The 17,357-nt window shown below is 37.2% G+C and overlaps 1 protein-coding gene across 1 annotated transcript in view; it reads left to right on the top strand.

The window, feature by feature from the left end:
• Nucleotides 1-17,357, top strand: part of LOC139460295 (uncharacterized) — a 61,961-nt gene that overhangs the window by 35,004 nt on the left and 9,600 nt on the right. Inside the window, exons 2-4 of the mRNA XM_071241791.1 lie at nucleotides 1,973-2,374; nucleotides 3,336-3,425; nucleotides 16,649-16,786. Of these exons, the coding sequence (XP_071097892.1) occupies nucleotides 2,014-2,374; nucleotides 3,336-3,425; nucleotides 16,649-16,786 (589 nt within the window). The 5' untranslated portion in view covers nucleotides 1,973-2,013. The remainder of the gene's footprint in view (nucleotides 1-1,972; nucleotides 2,375-3,335; nucleotides 3,426-16,648; nucleotides 16,787-17,357) is intronic.

Here is a 17,357-nt window from a genome sequence, read left to right as displayed (position 1 = left end):
GGCCCGTGCAAGATGTCTGTGTGCTGCAAATGTAAGGCGTATCGCCAATTTTATTACATTGAAGACCATGGTAGCATGAAACTATTTGTGAAGATTTGAATACTTAAATGCGTTGAATTGTCGTTGGAAATAACACAAAGGCTGACAAATAAAATAAGTTTGCATTATTTCATATTGTATTTGAGTCCTTTGTTTATTCGTGAAATATATTGGCTATATAGATAACCAAACATATTTCTCAAGCTTACATTGTTATTATAACACGCACGTGCTGCTTTTCTGAACAATTTTTGTTTTGAGTGTTTCCAGGTATAATGTTGGTGTTTCCTCTGTAAACTTGACTTTGGACATAAACACAAAAAACAAGCAGTATTGTTAAACTGACCCCGTATACATAAGGTAACATCAGACTTGAACACGCATCTTAAAGGGTGAACGCCTGCTGTTCGATCAAACGTCACGTCTAGTCATTGTCAATAACGTCCCTTACTTTCGTCCTTGACTTTGTACGCGATGTGTTCACATTAAAAAGGGAAAATAGTGCAATATCTTTTTGCACATTATTTCAATTCTAATAGCCACAATGTGGTTACACTACACTTATTGATTATAACATTTATTTGGTTTTAAAAATGCCTTTGCATGGCACACGAATGCTATTTCTGTTCGGGAAGTCATGGCATCTTTTATCATTAGAACAAAACGTCTACATGTAGGACAAATGTAGGATTGTACGGAATGTCACTCAAATAGTTGCCACATAAACAGTGTGACCTGACAATGTGATGATGAATTCTGTGTCACTTCTCCATGCTGTTCTTATTGTCAGCGGCTGGGAAATCCCCGTGACGTCATGGGAAACACCAATCTCTAACACAAATGAGTTCTCTGTCAGAGTTACGATAGGTATCGTAACCTTGTACGATCTGCGACACATTTAAAATAGTTTCGAAAATGTATCTGATCTTAAACTTAAGATATCTTATCTTTGAATGTAAGTTGTTAAGATTAATCGTAGCTGAGATCGTTTCGAAAATCTAGACCCAGTGTCAGAAACTTTTCAAACACGTCACCATACCCTATGATGTAATTTGTAGTCACACCGACGAAACAATACCCAGTGCCCAGTGCCCAGTGCCCAGGGGTCATCGAGTGTGCATAAGCTCCTCCCAGTGATCTATCATATCTATACACAATGTTATTGAATAAGCCCAGAGATGTTGAGAGTTTTTAATGTTTGTTTACGAGAAGTTGTGGTACTGTATTCTAAAGGTGCTCAGGTGTGATAGAGCTTTCACATCCTATTGATATCCTATCATATACATATTCTTTTTAGCCCTGGGGCATATTTTGGTCATGTCAAAGATCGAGATCACCCTCGATCCAGAAGGAAATTGATGCAAGGGAGTTCATGAATTGTCATAAATGCTTCAATCTAATCCAAACAGATCTTAGTGCTCGCTACGTCTACATTTATATCTGGAGACATCCCATTACAGGTCCCGCCAGAACGACTTTTCGCGAGCTTGATTAAAAATTAGAAAATTAAACAAAACAAGATAGTGCAACAACTAATAGATGGCTGAGATTGTATGGCAGTACCTCCACGGGTTATGGAAAGTCTCTTCCATTTCAAATGTTTATCCCATTGAAGCAAGAGAAAGACGATGATTTTGACGGAATCAGTCGTACAGCAAGCATCTATTGTTTGGAAGACCCTGTCTTAACCTTTTCGAGCTTGCATGATTAGAAAACACATTCCTTATCTGGTAAGCAACACTTATTGGTCGGATGAAAGGTCGTTCTGACGTGACCCATAATTGGATGTCCTCAGATTTGATTTAAATGAGATTGTAGTTGCGTGCGCTGACAAAGAGAGTAAAACAACCACCTAACACTGTTCGGAAAGTATGGCTATGTACAAATACACCTACTGTAATGTCACTTGCATGTATGTATAGTTAAGGTTCAGTTTGTCCACAGATTCCTGATTCTTAAATCAAGCGCTTCAAAATGAGTTCATCAAGTGAGAGTAGCGTGGGCGATGGCGATGATGATTCCAATGGTACCAATGGTACTTTTGATGAGGAATCTGTGTTTGTCAGCAATGAATTCAACCCTGAAACAGATGTTCTGTCCACAAGTTGTACTGAAGATGAAGGGAAGCAGAACACGATGAGTATACAGGATACAGAAGGATTATTTTGCATCACTGAAGCCAGCACAAACACTGGCCCTAACACGGAAGACCCAATTGTACTGCTTTCAGAAGATGAAAGTGAAAACGAATGTGTCAGTGGGCCCTTGAGTGACCTAATTAAAAGCAGACCAAGAGGTCAGAAAAAGTCACTGGAACTGGTAGAGCTTACACAAGGTGAGTGTCGATATGTGTCTTAAGTTTGAAAGACTTCCATAAATCAATATTTGGGACTAATTAAATAAGCAGCCCAATGCTATTTGTTTGTTTGTTGTTTAACACCGCACTCAGCAATATTCCAGCTATATGATGGCGGCCTGTAAATAATCGAGTCTGGACCAGACAATCCAGTGATTGACATCATGAGTATCGATCCACGCAATTGAGATCGATGACATGCATCAAACAAGTCAGCAAGCCTGACCACCATGCAAATGGCAAACCAGCACTGGTTTTTTGGAACCATGCCTAGCTTTCACATCCTATTGATATCCTATCATATACATATTCCTTTTAGCCCTGGGGCATATTTTGGTCAAGACAAAGGTCGAGGTCATCCTCCAGGTCATAATCGGAAGGAAAGTTCCTTTAAATGGTATCTTGTGATATATTTACTGTATGTCAATCAAACTTGGTACATAAAAGTAGATGCTACAAAAGCCTTTCCATATTCATTAGACATGTTTGACAAAAGCAGAGTCGACTGTAGGTCTTCCCTCGCGGGTGGATTGCAGTGTAGTTCTGCCTCTTTGTGTACTGCACCAATCCTCTTCCTATGAGATGTCTGTAAGAGAAATAAAAACGGAAAGTGATTATCATTTTCATTTTAACGTAGCTATTAGCAAACGTTTTTTCTGTGTCAAAGCTGCACTGCATTTGGCATCTGTTTGCCCAAAACTGAAGTAAATTCCTTCAACCGGAAATGTTTATAACTTTGGTAAGTCAGCTGTTCACCACCAAACAAGTCAATACAGGGAATTGCATCATTTTTGTCATTTATGTGTCAAATTTGGAAATGTCTTCTACATGTCTAACATAAAGTATTTTGAAAGTTTTACTAAGGCCTTTACTACTGGTGTATTGACATGTAATGCAATCCTGTGTCTAGTTTAACATAATATACCCATTTATATTACAGAGGGGACACAATTGTTGGCCACTGCAACAACAGAATTATATAACAGGAAGAAGGCCCTAGCTGCGACGAACAGACACCCAACATCAATAGGTATTGTAAAGTTTATTTCCACATACGTCCACAACTTGACTATTTCAAACCAAGTAGTTATTTTACACAGCTATTAATACGTCCACGGAGTAAATTTAGGAAAAATTATCAATTCTGAATGTATTTATTACATCTACAGGGTTTCAGGTCGATTCAGGTAACTGATTGTTGTCTCAAAAAATTATATTAAATGATATACTCGAAAGATTATATTAAAATATGGTATTGATATGCAAGAATGAAAAACATGACACTACCCTAAAGGTTCCTAAAGGTTGTCTTTTGGATTGAACACTCAATGTAACTGATCAGTTGACTAGGTGCGTTTTAGGTGACACGATGTCATAAAAGCATCAGCACTACACATATCTACATTGTTATTATTTACCGATTTAAAATAAAAAATGCAGCAAAGAGGATTTATGTGATCCTGGCACAGTCAGGCTGGCTTGGCTCATTATCAGCTCAGGGTTCTTGCCCCCCTCTACACACAGCCCAGATAACGAAAGGGACTTCTCCCAGGAAGCACTGCCTAGTCAAACCCACCCTGAACGTTTTGGAGAATGTGACAACTCCCCAACACTGCAGCATTCTGCGTTATCCAGAATGTCAGAAGGGCTATATTCCTGGTAGAAAACCTGAGTACACTCCCAATGTCAGTCAACAGATTTGGAGGTACCAAACGTAATGCACCGAGAACAATGGGGAGTAGGACAACTTGGTACTTGGAATGCAAGCGTGACATTTCAAAAGCGAGGTCCGCATATTTGTCATGTTTTTCCTGAATCTTGTCAATCACATTCGTGTCCAAAAGGACAGAAAATTCAATGATATAAATGATTTCATTGGATTTATCAAAAAGGACAAGATCACACTGCAAAAAAAATCCATATATACAAGCTTGTATATCCTTTGGAAAGATGATATTTCCAAAGGATATACAAGATTGGAATGATGATATATACAAAAATATACAAGTTTGTATATACGACATATACAAAAATATAATTTGGTATATCCAAATTTGTTTTCTTTGTATATTTTGGTAAAGGGAGATAATTATTCTGTATTTGTGAATAATTATTATATATGTGCAAATTGAAGTGTTGAGCACTGTGTTTCTTTGTATATGTTGGTAAAGGAGGATAATTGCTATGTATTGCTCTATAATTGTTTTGTATGTGAAAAATAGTATCAGAAGTTACAAAAAACTGATATAGTGGCGGGAAACATTACTGGAATGTTTAATTAGTACTCCACACTGTTAGCGGGAGTACATACTGTCCTTGCAATGATATTGACGGGTGGGCGGTTGAGGCGTCTGGTACTTTTCCTGGCGCGGTGCTTGGTATGTGGGTAGACTTTATGGTCAAATGCACAGAGAGGATTAGCTGTCGGGGGTGATTGCAGTGGCGGTAGCTTCTGTATTGAAAGTGTTTGAGCTTGGATTCGTTTTACGGGGAGGCCGCGATGTGTTTTGTAACATGCTCTCGTGCACATATGCCAACAGAGTGGATTGCACAGAGGATGAAAACTATTTTATCACTACTTTAAAGGGTTGCATTTGGTTTGTTCTGAGCTGTCGGTTTCATTGTAGATATACATTGTTATTTTGTGAAATCTCGGCGGAAACGCGGAAAATCGCGTTTTGTAAAACGGTAGTCCTTGGAAAAATCATCTACAAAATATTATCAAAGATTATTTTTTTAAAATACAACGAAAATATTGTGTTTTCTTTGTATATATTGGTAAAGGGAGATAATTATTATGTATTTGTGTATAATTATTATATATGTGCAAATTGAAGTGTTTTAAGTTGAGCACTGTGTTTCTTTGTATATGTTGGTAAAGGAGGATAATTGCTATGTATTGCTCTATATTTGTTTTGTATGTGCAAAATAGTATCAGAAGTTACAAAAAACTGATATAATGGCGGGTAACATTACTGGAGTGTTTAATTAGTACTCCACACTGTTAGCGGGAGTACATACTGTCCTTGCAATGATATTGACGGGTGGGCGGTTGAGGCGTCTGGTACTTTTCCTGGCGCGGTGCTTGGTATGTGGGTAGACTTTATGGTCAAATGCACAGAGAGGATTAGCTGTCGGGGGCGATTGCATTGGCGGTAACTTCTGTATTGAAAGTGTTTGAGCTTGGATTCGTTTTACGGGGAGGCCGCGATGTGTTTTGTAACATGCTCTCGTGCACACATGCCAACAGAGTGGATTGCACAGAGGATGAAAACTATTTAATCACTACTTAAAAGTGTTGAATTTGGTTTGTTCTGAGCTGTCGGTTTCATTGTAGATATACATTGTTATAATGTGAAATCTCGGCGTTAACGCGGAAAAATCGCGTTTTGTAAATGGTAGTCCTTGGGAATATTGTATTATGAGCAACCGGATGCGTAAATAACCTGTGTAATAAATTCCCGTATTATATTTTATAATACTTGTTCTTTTAATATTGTTATCAATGAGAGAACGAAGATTACCTTGAAAAAACACAACAGCATGCATATGTTCTAGCAAAAGGAAACTTGATATATATTCATTTGGCTTAATTTCTACTTTGGAAAACTTAGCTGGCGCTCTAAAAGCTTGACGCTGTATAATTTGGCACGCGCATGATTGGGTGCAAACCATATGTACATCAATAATAATAATAATAATAATACATCATGATGGCAGTTTCAATGTAAAGATTAAGTATTTCTAAAGATATGGAAAATAAATCTTGATAACTGCTTTAACCTTTGATCTTTGGGAAAATAATAATGGAATTGGTTGAGTGACTAACGTATTCTACATTAAAAGTGACAGGAACGTGATTTACATAATTAAAATATAGAATAATATACAAATTATAAGAGAGGGTTTGTGATTTATTTTGGGATGAAGTCAGTATTTAACTTGCGCTTTCCGACATTATGCGTATTTCGCACACGGTTAAGAAAAAAATGCAATTCATTTATTTATAAGAAGTACGAATGCATCAATCCTACATCACAGGACCATGTACATAATTTGTTGAATGTTATTTCGTGAATACACAAATTGCATAACACATTCCCTGAGGACAAACCCAAATTGCCCGTCCCTTTGTGACAGGTGTTAATTAGAGAATGTATTGCCACCATATTATGTCCCGGCACTTTTATGACATGCAATGAACCTAGTCAATCCCTGGGTCTGTAACAACAACATGGGTCTAATAAAATCAAAGTAACATAAATGTTATGTAATTCGAATTAAAAAAGAGACTGAAAAAATGTAACATGAATATAATTGCCCTTTTGAGGGTAATATCATTTTGGGAAAATATACGTTTTCTTGTATTTATGGACGACTTCACACAAGCTGAAAAATTAAACATATGTTTATATAGCTATATTTACATACATGGCATTAACATGTAATAATAATATTGATCATGTTTGTTAATTTGTACATTTCGTTGTTATTGGTATCCTGAGTATGTTGTAATAATGCTTGTGTTCTGATCTTATTTGACGTAGATTACATGAACTAGTGGAGTGACTTTCTTTCATCAGCGTGGAAGGATTACCCACACATATACCCTTAATCCTTTGTCAAACAGAAAGAAGTCATATAGATATCATATCTAACTGGTACTAAAAGTTCACTATCAATCTCCTCTGATAACAAACTTACATTTAATATCCCCAAGCTACAATACCAAGCATGCTCATGGAGTAATTATGAGAAACCCGAATGATATCCTGTCTACGTGGTCACACACGGTGATTATTAGGACATTCAGACAATATGGCAGTCTGTATTCATTTCTTATATCCCAAAAAGTCCCCACAAAGCTTCCTTTTATTAACATTGGGATGAGGGGAGATATACATATTGTATTAAATAATACATCAATACATCAAAACAGAACAAAAAAGATAGGTCAACAGTGCGGTTGATGGAAAGGGGTTTCCTAAGAAAAGCTATTTAACTGTTTAATACTTAATACGTGTCTCAAAGTATGTATTAATTCTTACTACTAGTTATTATATATATGCAAATCCACCCGAACGTCGGATGTACATGGCCGATTTCAAAATAGCTAAATTAGGCACTGTTCAAATTGTTTCCAATAAACCACTGATTAGAAACTCACTTAACCTTTAGAATAGAATCGTTTCTTAATATATTGTAGTGGGGGCATGTGAAAAAATTAATGCTGTGTACCATTGTGACAGCCACAAGAGCATGCATGATGTGTTATCTGAGATGTGTTTTTTAAGCCGAGGGAAGTTTAAAGTGACAAAATCTGGTATCATGGCTTAACTGAATATAACATTGTCCAAGTTTAATAATCCTCTTTTTCCTGTGACTATTCCAATTATTAATGGTATCAGGTAGGAATGACTTGGCATAGCATTCAGTTCTACAACGTAAAACCTGTGAATTGGTTAGATTTCTTTATATGTAATCACTAACAGCAAAGATGTTTTCCATCTTGTAAAAAGGTGTAATGGCTACGTTGGTCTCATTCTACATTTTCTCGTGGCTTGTACCTCTTATCGCCCCACAAATAGTCCGTAATCAGTGAGTGGGCGAGGTAAAAATTAACGTCTCATCGGCATTATTTCAGCGTCCGTAATGAATTTATGTGTAGACATTCTAGGATTAATTCTTGTTCTTTGGTACAATTATCCAAAACATGGGAGCAAAATATTGGCAATATATATATGCTTGTTAATGACTTATGTCAAAGGGGTTATTTATCTGAGTGAGTGAGTATGGTTCACGGCGGTGGACACCAGAAAGGTATTTAAGACAATTAATCATAGGGCTTACCTCTTTAACTCGCCAATATCAGAATCTGACTGAAATATTAATACCAAAGTCCTTTCATTTTAAGATTAGGTTTTGCACTTGGGCACACTTTGACGTGATATTGAACAGTTTTCTTTTTCCCTGGATTAAGTTTTACTTGCATTCATTCATTTGGTAATTTTCTCCAAATCGGCATTAATATTTTACGCAGTAGTATTTGGAACTGTCCATTTTGGGAATTCGGTGGACCCCACCGCAAGCACAGTAAACAGAAATTCCAAGGTGAATAATATGTACTATAGTTTATTGGCTCGACATGCAAGACTCCATAATTTTAGCTATAAAGTCAAAGTAATATTGAATTATTTTTTTTAATAAATAATTCATTTAGGTATTTGAAATGAGACGTAGCGACACTCATGTATTTTATAATAATGTACAATTTCAATGCCTTAAATCTGTTGCATTAAACAAATTCTTTGATTTGATGTTGTCATATTGTGACTCAATTTGTGTCTAGTCTTCCAAATGTTCTATTGCGAATACATATAGTGTCAGCGCTCATGATCGCCATATCTATGAATGAATGAAAATATCATCATAAATAAACCTGAGCTCAATATGTGTTCTGAAGACAAATCGCTGTAAAGCATCTTGCACGGCTTCGTTCACGTTCACTCTCAAATGGACGAAAGGAACATCTGCGACTGTGCGTGTTCAATGTTCGAATGCATACGACTTACTTACTTACTTACTTACTTTGGAGATATAACGTGCGATTTCCGACTGATGCGTATTTCGCACACGGGCCCGGCCAGGCCATTTAATGTGTTTCCGAAAGGGGCGAGGGTGGTCTGTGCAACCCAAGAGGGGGCTTTAGGGGTTGCTTATATAGAATTTGGGAATTTTGAGATTTGGAATAGATGCCGATGGGGTTGGGGAGGAGAACTAAGGGAGCTGGGTATGGTGGATGATTGTTTGTTTATGTGATTTTGATTTGGTAGGTTATTATGGTTTTAGATGCGTTGTATTAGTTCCGTTTTGATTAAGAATACGCCTAAGGCCTTGAATTTTTCTAGTTTATTTTGTGGGTTAAGTATTGCTTCTAGAGTGAGAGCCTTGTTTAGATTGAGGGTGGTTTGTAATGCGGTTCGATGTGTTAGGTAGTGTGTGCAGTGGATGAGTGCGTGTTCTGGGGTTTCTGGTTGTTTGCAGTGTGGGCAGTTACCTGTAGTGTGTTTTTTAATTTTTTTTAGGTGGTTATTAAGGTTGGTGTGCATTCGACAGGCGGTCGTTTATTTATTAAGATTCCACAAATTCATAAATCACAACTGATGTAGCTGCCTTGGTTAACTGGAGTCAGGATATAACTAATTACAAACTCTGTTCTAATTATGCTAATCGAGGAAGTGCATTATACTGGATGACAAACTTAGTAATCCTTTCACACTAATCTTTGTTTACAATGAACGCATGTCAAATGACTAAATAAACATCTTTTTTTATTTTCTTAAGTAGAAGTATCACAATGGGCGGTGAACACAACTGTTTGTAGAATGATAGTTTCAGAAAGGGATACAAATACAAATATACAGAAAGGGGTTTAAAATGGTTTCTTTCTTTGCATCCACGCATTGTTGTTGTGGATGCGGTTATTTGCTGTCGGAATTGTTTTTGCAATTCAATTAGTTAATTACATGTCACATGACAACTGCATGTCACGGGGGCCTGGACATAAATCACGTGGTGCACTATTAGGCCTATAATAACCCCCAACGGGTCGGAGGGATGAACCTTGACTCTGCATCAATTCAAAAACTCCTGAATCCTCATCGACTCCTGAATACTACGGTTTTGACGTTGTCATCTTGATCATCAGAACCATCAAAGGCGGCAAAATACAGTAAGCAACTTTTCTCCCACTTTTCAATTAAGATGTAGACAAGTACAACACGTTTAGTAACGATTTAAAAAATTGTACGAGTTTCTTAGTGTCAATAATTAGTAGAACAGACGTAAAACAGACATACGAATGGACACGTTATCGACAACAATCCTATATATTTTAGTAACAATGATTAGTTGGAGTGACTAGCATATATTTGCAAAAAAAAGATTTATAAAAGTTCAGCTTATTAAGTGCAATACACCCATCAAATAGAGCTGCATGTGTCAGGGACCCAATCTAGATAGCGCCAACATCTTGAACCGCTGCGCCGGAAGTAGGTAACGTTTCTAGCTCTTACGTCGAGTAAAATCAGAAATGATTCGCGTGATACATATATGATGTACATATATGTGAACAGCCTCTCGTTGTTAATGCCCTTTAATTGTAGTCATCTTACTATTTGATCGTTTATGCCACACAAAGCTATAAGTTCCGTAATAAAAATATGGAAAAATGAACAGATTAATCTCATGGACATATATTCAAAAATGGTAGCATAACGAATGAAGTAATGTTTTAATTTCCGTTCCAATAATACTGTTTAGATGAAACACCGTTAGCAACTTGAATGGGAATAAACAGTGGTAGCTGTCACTAGCCAAAGGATACTAGACTATACAAGAACAGTTTTAGCATCTCACACCGTCCCGACAGGCGCCAACCTCTCAAATATTGCACAACATATATTGATGGCGTAATATCATATTAATATTACATTGTTTCTTGAATACTTTGCGAAGAATATTTTGTACGATGGCAAGATTCAAAACAAGTATCATTATCTTCTTTGCGAGGAATTTAGAAGTTGGAGTATTGAGAGAGGATAAGATCTGTGGATGAACAACATCACTTGCTTGATAATGGTGTTACAACATACACCTAAGCGTCGCTCCTTACTGTAATAAAGACGCTGTTCATCAATATATCTTATCTCTACTCAGTTTTCATTATCGCTAAAATTAGACAAAACTGTAAAAATGGTTTAACATTCAATGTTATCAATATTAATTAACACAAGTATTGTGGTAGCACAGCTAGTCCCTGTACAATTTTCATTTTAAAAAAATAAATAAAAAATCACAGCCCACAGGGAAATTGAGCGAGGCTCAATTCGAACGGTATTCCCATGTTATGTTCTGTTTTTCTGAAAATGTACATGAAGCGGATTGGTCAAGAAGTTTATATGAAGACCACTCCGGAATACAATGATTCAAAAATGCATACATGATATTGTAAATATATCTAGATTTTTAGACAGGATAATGCATAGATAATATTCCAACAGTCATTACAAGATATCAATAAAATCGACCTGATGTCAAGCACATGTTATTTGACAAGATTGCAGTAGTCGTGAATTATAGGTGGATATGTTTGAATTTCACCTGAGGACTGTGGTGAATGAATTATGGCTCAATTCGGAGTAGCTAGTTCAAGAAATGGATGGGATAAATGATAAACATGTAAGGTTTACTACCAGACATCCCATTAGTCTTTAGTCTTTAGACTTAAGAATGGAAAGGCTACAGGTGTGGATGATATTCCTGCAGAAGTGTTAAAAAAATTCAGTTCAGTTGATTTGTTGTACAGAATTATTAACTATTGCTTTGTAAATGGAACTGTACCAGCTATGTGGAACAGCGATATATCCATCCTATTCCTAAGAGCGGTATGAAGGATTTTAGAAACCATTGGTATCATTGTAACATCTATTCCTAACAAGTATATGCTTATGTACTCAATTAAAGACTGAGTGGCTTGAAAAGGACAATATCATAGCTGATAAGCAAAATGAGTTTAGATCCAAATGAGACTGTATTGATCATTTATAGGTTTAAACGTCTTTAGTTCAGTATAGAAAAAAACAAAACAATCAACCTTTGTAACATTTGTTGATGAAAAAAAATCTTCGACACCGTTTATAGCGAAGCTGAGGAATATTGGAGTTCGAGGAAAGATATTGAATGCTATCCAGTCGATTGTATGTCGATGTCAATTGTACTGCACGTGTAGGAAAATTTCTTACAGTACGTTTTACTGTTTAACATGGTGTAAAGCAAGGCTGTAAATTATCCCCAGCTATATTTTCTGTGTATGTTAACGACCTGGCTATTAACAATCTCAATTGTGGCGTACTTGTTGATGAGACTATGCTCTCCATTTTAATGTATGCTGCCGATATTGCATTAGCTGCCCCCAATGAATGTTCATTACAATCCATGCTTAATGTACTGCATGAATGGTCAACACGTTGGCAACTGTCAGTGAATATGAATAAGACAAACGTAATTCATTTTAGAAATCACAACCGAGATCATCGGTTTCATTCCTCTACGCTGGGCAAACACTATGTAGAATCATATCGTTTTCTGGGACTACGGGTTGACGAGCATCGAGATATGTGAAACTGTGAAAGAGTTGTACAATTCTGCCAGCCATGCTTTGTCTTATTCTGTTGGGTGTATGTCTTATGATGTTTTTATGAAACTGTATGAAAGTCTTATTGAGCCGGTAATGTTCTATGACTCTGGTATATGAGGATAAAACGTTAATCTAATCCAAAATAGAGTCGGTAAATTATTTCTTGGTGTTAGTAACGGTACCTCCAGTATAGCCACTAATGGAGACATGGGTCTCTCCTCCCCATTTGTTACATTACATGCTAATGTTTTTAGACTACCCCAAGATTTAATAACAGTACTTGTAACGCTTTGATGAAGAAAATGGTTACTATGTAAAAGTTCATGGAGTACTAAAGTTGTTAAAATTGCCTGTAATCTTAATATTTATAATGTTATGAATATTAACGTTGTTGCTCCTTATGTTTTAAATACAGGGACCACCGTCGCATTTTAGCTAGTTTTAGATCTGCATCGAAACAGGACGATTTAAAAAAAACCAAACCTTTTAGAAAATAGAATCTGCCCGCACTGTTTTAAATTTGTTCATAAAAGTTTGTCGAAAATGAATTTCACTTTATTAAATGTTATGTCCTTTATGATCTTAGAAGTATTTTACTTAGATAATGGTCATCTCTTTTGAAACACATGACGCATTCATAAAATAACTTCCTCTGTAAGGTTCACACCCAATTGTCAGACATCCCATTTGGCAGGTGATCGAATCATCAGACAGACCAGTCAAGTGTGACCAGTGTATTCGCCTGGTCTAAACTACTAATTACTGTGCCGCTCTCGACTGTGGGCAGAGTAAGCTATTCAAACTCGTTAAGTGATACAGATTAACCAGATTCCTCTACGCTGGGCAAACACTGGTCTATGTAGAATCATATCGTTATCTGGGACTACGGGTTGACGAGCATCGAGATATGTGAAACTGTGAAAGAGTTGTACAATTCTGCCAGCCATGCTTTGTCTTATTCTGTTGGGTGTATGTCTTATGATGTTTTTATGAAACTGTATGGAAGTCTTGTTGAGCCGGTAATGTTCTATGGCTCTGGTATATGAGGATGAAACGTTAATCTAATCCAAAATAGAGCCTGTAAATTATTTCTTGGTGTTAGTAACGGTACCTCCAGTATAGCCACTAATGGAGACATGGGTCTCTCCTCCCCGTTTGTTACATTACATGCTAATGTTTTTAGACTACCCCAAGATTTAATAACAGTACTTGTAACGCTTTGATGAAGAAAATGGTTACTATGTAAAAGTTCATGGAGTACTAAAGTTGTTAAAATTGCCTGTAATCTTAATATTTATGATGTTATGAATATTATGACTGCTCCAATGTCCCGAAAGAAGAAAATTGCCCATATTAAAAACGTTCTCGTAAACAAAGATGAACTGAGCTGGAGAACAGCTTTGGAACGATAAACATAACGTTAAGGGCAATACATTAAGAACTTTCATGATCGTAACGTTGTTGCTCCTTATGTTTTAAATACAGGGACCACCGTCGCATTTTAGCTAGTTTTAGATCTGCAGTGAAACAGGACGATTTACAACCCCCCAACCCTTTTAGAAAATAGAATCTGCCCGCACTGTTTTAAATTTATTCATAAAAGTTTGTCGAAAATGAATTTCACTTTATTAAATGTTATGTCCTTTATGATCTTAGAAGTATTTTACTTAGATAATGGTCATCTCTTTTGAAACACGTGACGCATTGTCCCGAAAGAAGAAAATTGCCCATATTAAAAACGTTCTCGTAAACAAAGATGAACTGAGCAGGAGAACAGAGCCTTGGAACGATAAACATATATGTTTAAAATTACTTTCAACTACTTGTGTGTATAGATCATAAACAGCTGGCGTACGCATTTTATATTGATCAAACTGTTATTAAGATCTGTACAAATGTTCTATTTCTTATGTAAAACATAACGAAATACAAATTATTTCATAACATCATATAGTTGTCATAATGAAAATAGTATTAAAGCAATATTGTCACATGCAATAATAATACTGTTCGGTATCATTAGTAAACTTTGCAACCACATATTATGTGAAACCTTCTATAAGAGGTGAAGAAATTGAATGAAGCAGTGGTAAAATCTAACCATATATACAAAATTGTATAGTTTTGGAAATACCAAATATACAAAATTGTATATTTTGTATATATGGGTATTTTTTCTTGTGTCAGGTTCTTTGGCCTGGATAAGTCTGAAGCTGTAAACGGGCCTATTCCAAAAGAATGTGTATTTATCATATTCCATGACACCCTCTCCATATTCTGGGTCGTACCATTGATGGACCTCTGAGTCTAAACCACAAGCATGGCGAAAACGGTAATAAAAGGATCCAGCTACACCATCTTGTCTGTTAAGATACTGTTTGTGCCAAAGATGGGCATCCACTGACAATGTGTTGGAGAGTTCATATTTTAAACGAGTTCTGATGGTCGATCCATGATGCCCTTTGTGGAAGTGACCATTTTCCAACATCACTTACAACTATCAATCTCTCTGACGAACCACCGTCAACAAGGCCAGTTGGTCTTTATTCCAAACATTATGTACAGAAAACTGACACCTGACAGTGTCAGGAATGTTGGAGAAGAACTCATTCATAACTCCTCTGCAAACCCTCATATACGTAAACCATGGTTTGATAATGATTTTTAAACAAGCTAGGAAAAATAAGAAGAAAGCTGAGAAATATTTCCGCCGATACCCCACTGTCAACAACCTGATTAATGTTAAAATCACGAGCGTCAAAGTGAGATGTACCTTTCAACAAGTTATACGTCATGAGTGTAAAGATTAAAGGCAAAGGATCAAAGTCCATCTAAAGGATGGTAATACACTGTTAACAACTAAATCTGAAATTGCCAACAAACGTGGTGAAGCCATTCCTCGTCATTTAACTATAACCCTCAATTTCAGAGGTTTCAAAAACAACACGAAAAGAAAAATGTCAATTTTAACTCTTATAAAGGTGAGGACTACAACGAAACATTTGCACTCCATGATTTGCATACTGCCCAAGGGCAAGCTCATGACACTGCAGCAGAAGCCGACAACATTCATTATCAGCTCCTGAAACACGTGCCTGATTCATGTTTGGAAACGCTGCTATATATATACTCTTCAAAAAAAAGAAACTTGACATAGATTACATCAAGAAGTGGCCAGGCACTTTGGCGTATCCAGAAAGACACTGTGGACACGATACAACAACACCAACAGAGTTGACGACAGACCAAGGTCAGGAAGACCAAGGGTGACAACCCAAGATCGATACATCCGGCTGCCACACCTCCGAGACTGCACTACCACAGCCACGTCTGCAACCACACACCCTGGGGGTACGCAGAATAGCAGATCAAACGGTACGCAACAGACTGAGGGAGGCTGGACTTTTTGAAGGAAACCTGTTCGACGTTATGTATTGGCGCCACGTCATCTGGTGGACCGTCTGCTTTGGTGCCAACAGAGGGTTAGATGGGCACGTGCAAGGTGGAGAAATTAACTTTTTACTGACGAGTCCCGTTTCCTACTCACACGTGCTGATGGGTGAACGTTACGCCCCCAACTGTGTGCAGCAGGTTGTCCCATTTGTGTGACACGATCCTTTCATAATCGATGTAACTATCATCAACCAGTGTTTAAAGCTAACTCATTGCTGAGTATTTTTAGATATTGGCTAGTATTGAGCACAACCACCGATAGCTGAAGTGATGAGGTAAATCCTGCTGGGATATCTTGCAGGAAGCAGAGGCACCGTAAGTCCCCATGATCCCCAGCGAGGTGGCCTAGCTTTGGTTACTGGTGGCCTATAGTCCGTGTTTTAAACTGTATAAATGATATTGTTATGCCCAAATGTGTTTGATAAAAGATAAATACATATAATTTTGCACTCATGACTCACTTGTTCTTTAATGAACACATTGAACACTTTTGTCAAATATCACCAGAATGTATAAGGTGAACAAATTGCAGGGTAAATATATTGTTGTGTTCTTCCGATAAGTTCTTTCCTAAGGTCATAACTAATTAATACTCTTCACAGTAATAAACAACCCACGCCTGTATCTGTCAAAGAAGACCGAGTTGAATGCTCCGAAAGCTCGCAATGTGGCAGTGGGAGGACAACAGGTGGTTCATCAACCACAAGGCCCCCGCTCTGAAGACCACACACAGAAAACCAGTAAGTGATATATAAATCAACACTCATTGTAACATGAGTGTCCATGAATAATATCTCCTGACGTGTGTGTATATTTCCATTACAATGCGTTTGGCTCCAAATGAGAACGATGAATTGCAAAAAAACTCAAATCGGGAATGGTCTATTAAATGCCAATACACGGGGGGGCGGCACAAGGGTAGAAGGAACAGCGCAAACATCTGCTTCATGTCTTCCCGAGGCAAGAGAGTTAACGGACTACAAAAGTCCAGTTTCCACCCTTGCCGAACTAGCCTGGGATTATGGAGTTAGCTGGACTAACGAGTCTATGCATAGTCCAATCAAAATCGCGCACCGAAATCGAAATCCGGTTCGTAAACTGTCATGCAGAGTTCAGTCGATTGCAGGATTTGTAAAGCATATGCATCGCCAACTCGTTGTCAATAGATATTTTCCAAATTTTCTCATGTTTCTAATCAATGTGCTCACGTGATCTGATGTACTTCGCGAAGTAAGAACCGTTTTATCACAAAATAGATCTTGATGGTCGATCAGATCGTCTTGACTGGGCGCCACCATTTTGTGTGAAGCA

This window comes from Haliotis cracherodii, unplaced genomic scaffold (assembly GCF_022045235.1).
Source record: "Haliotis cracherodii isolate W230 unplaced genomic scaffold, xgHalCrac1.p SCAF_14, whole genome shotgun sequence".
NCBI classification, from domain to species: Eukaryota; Metazoa; Mollusca; class Gastropoda; order Lepetellida; family Haliotidae; genus Haliotis; species Haliotis cracherodii.
This window is presented reverse-complemented; position numbering and strand designations above follow the sequence as displayed.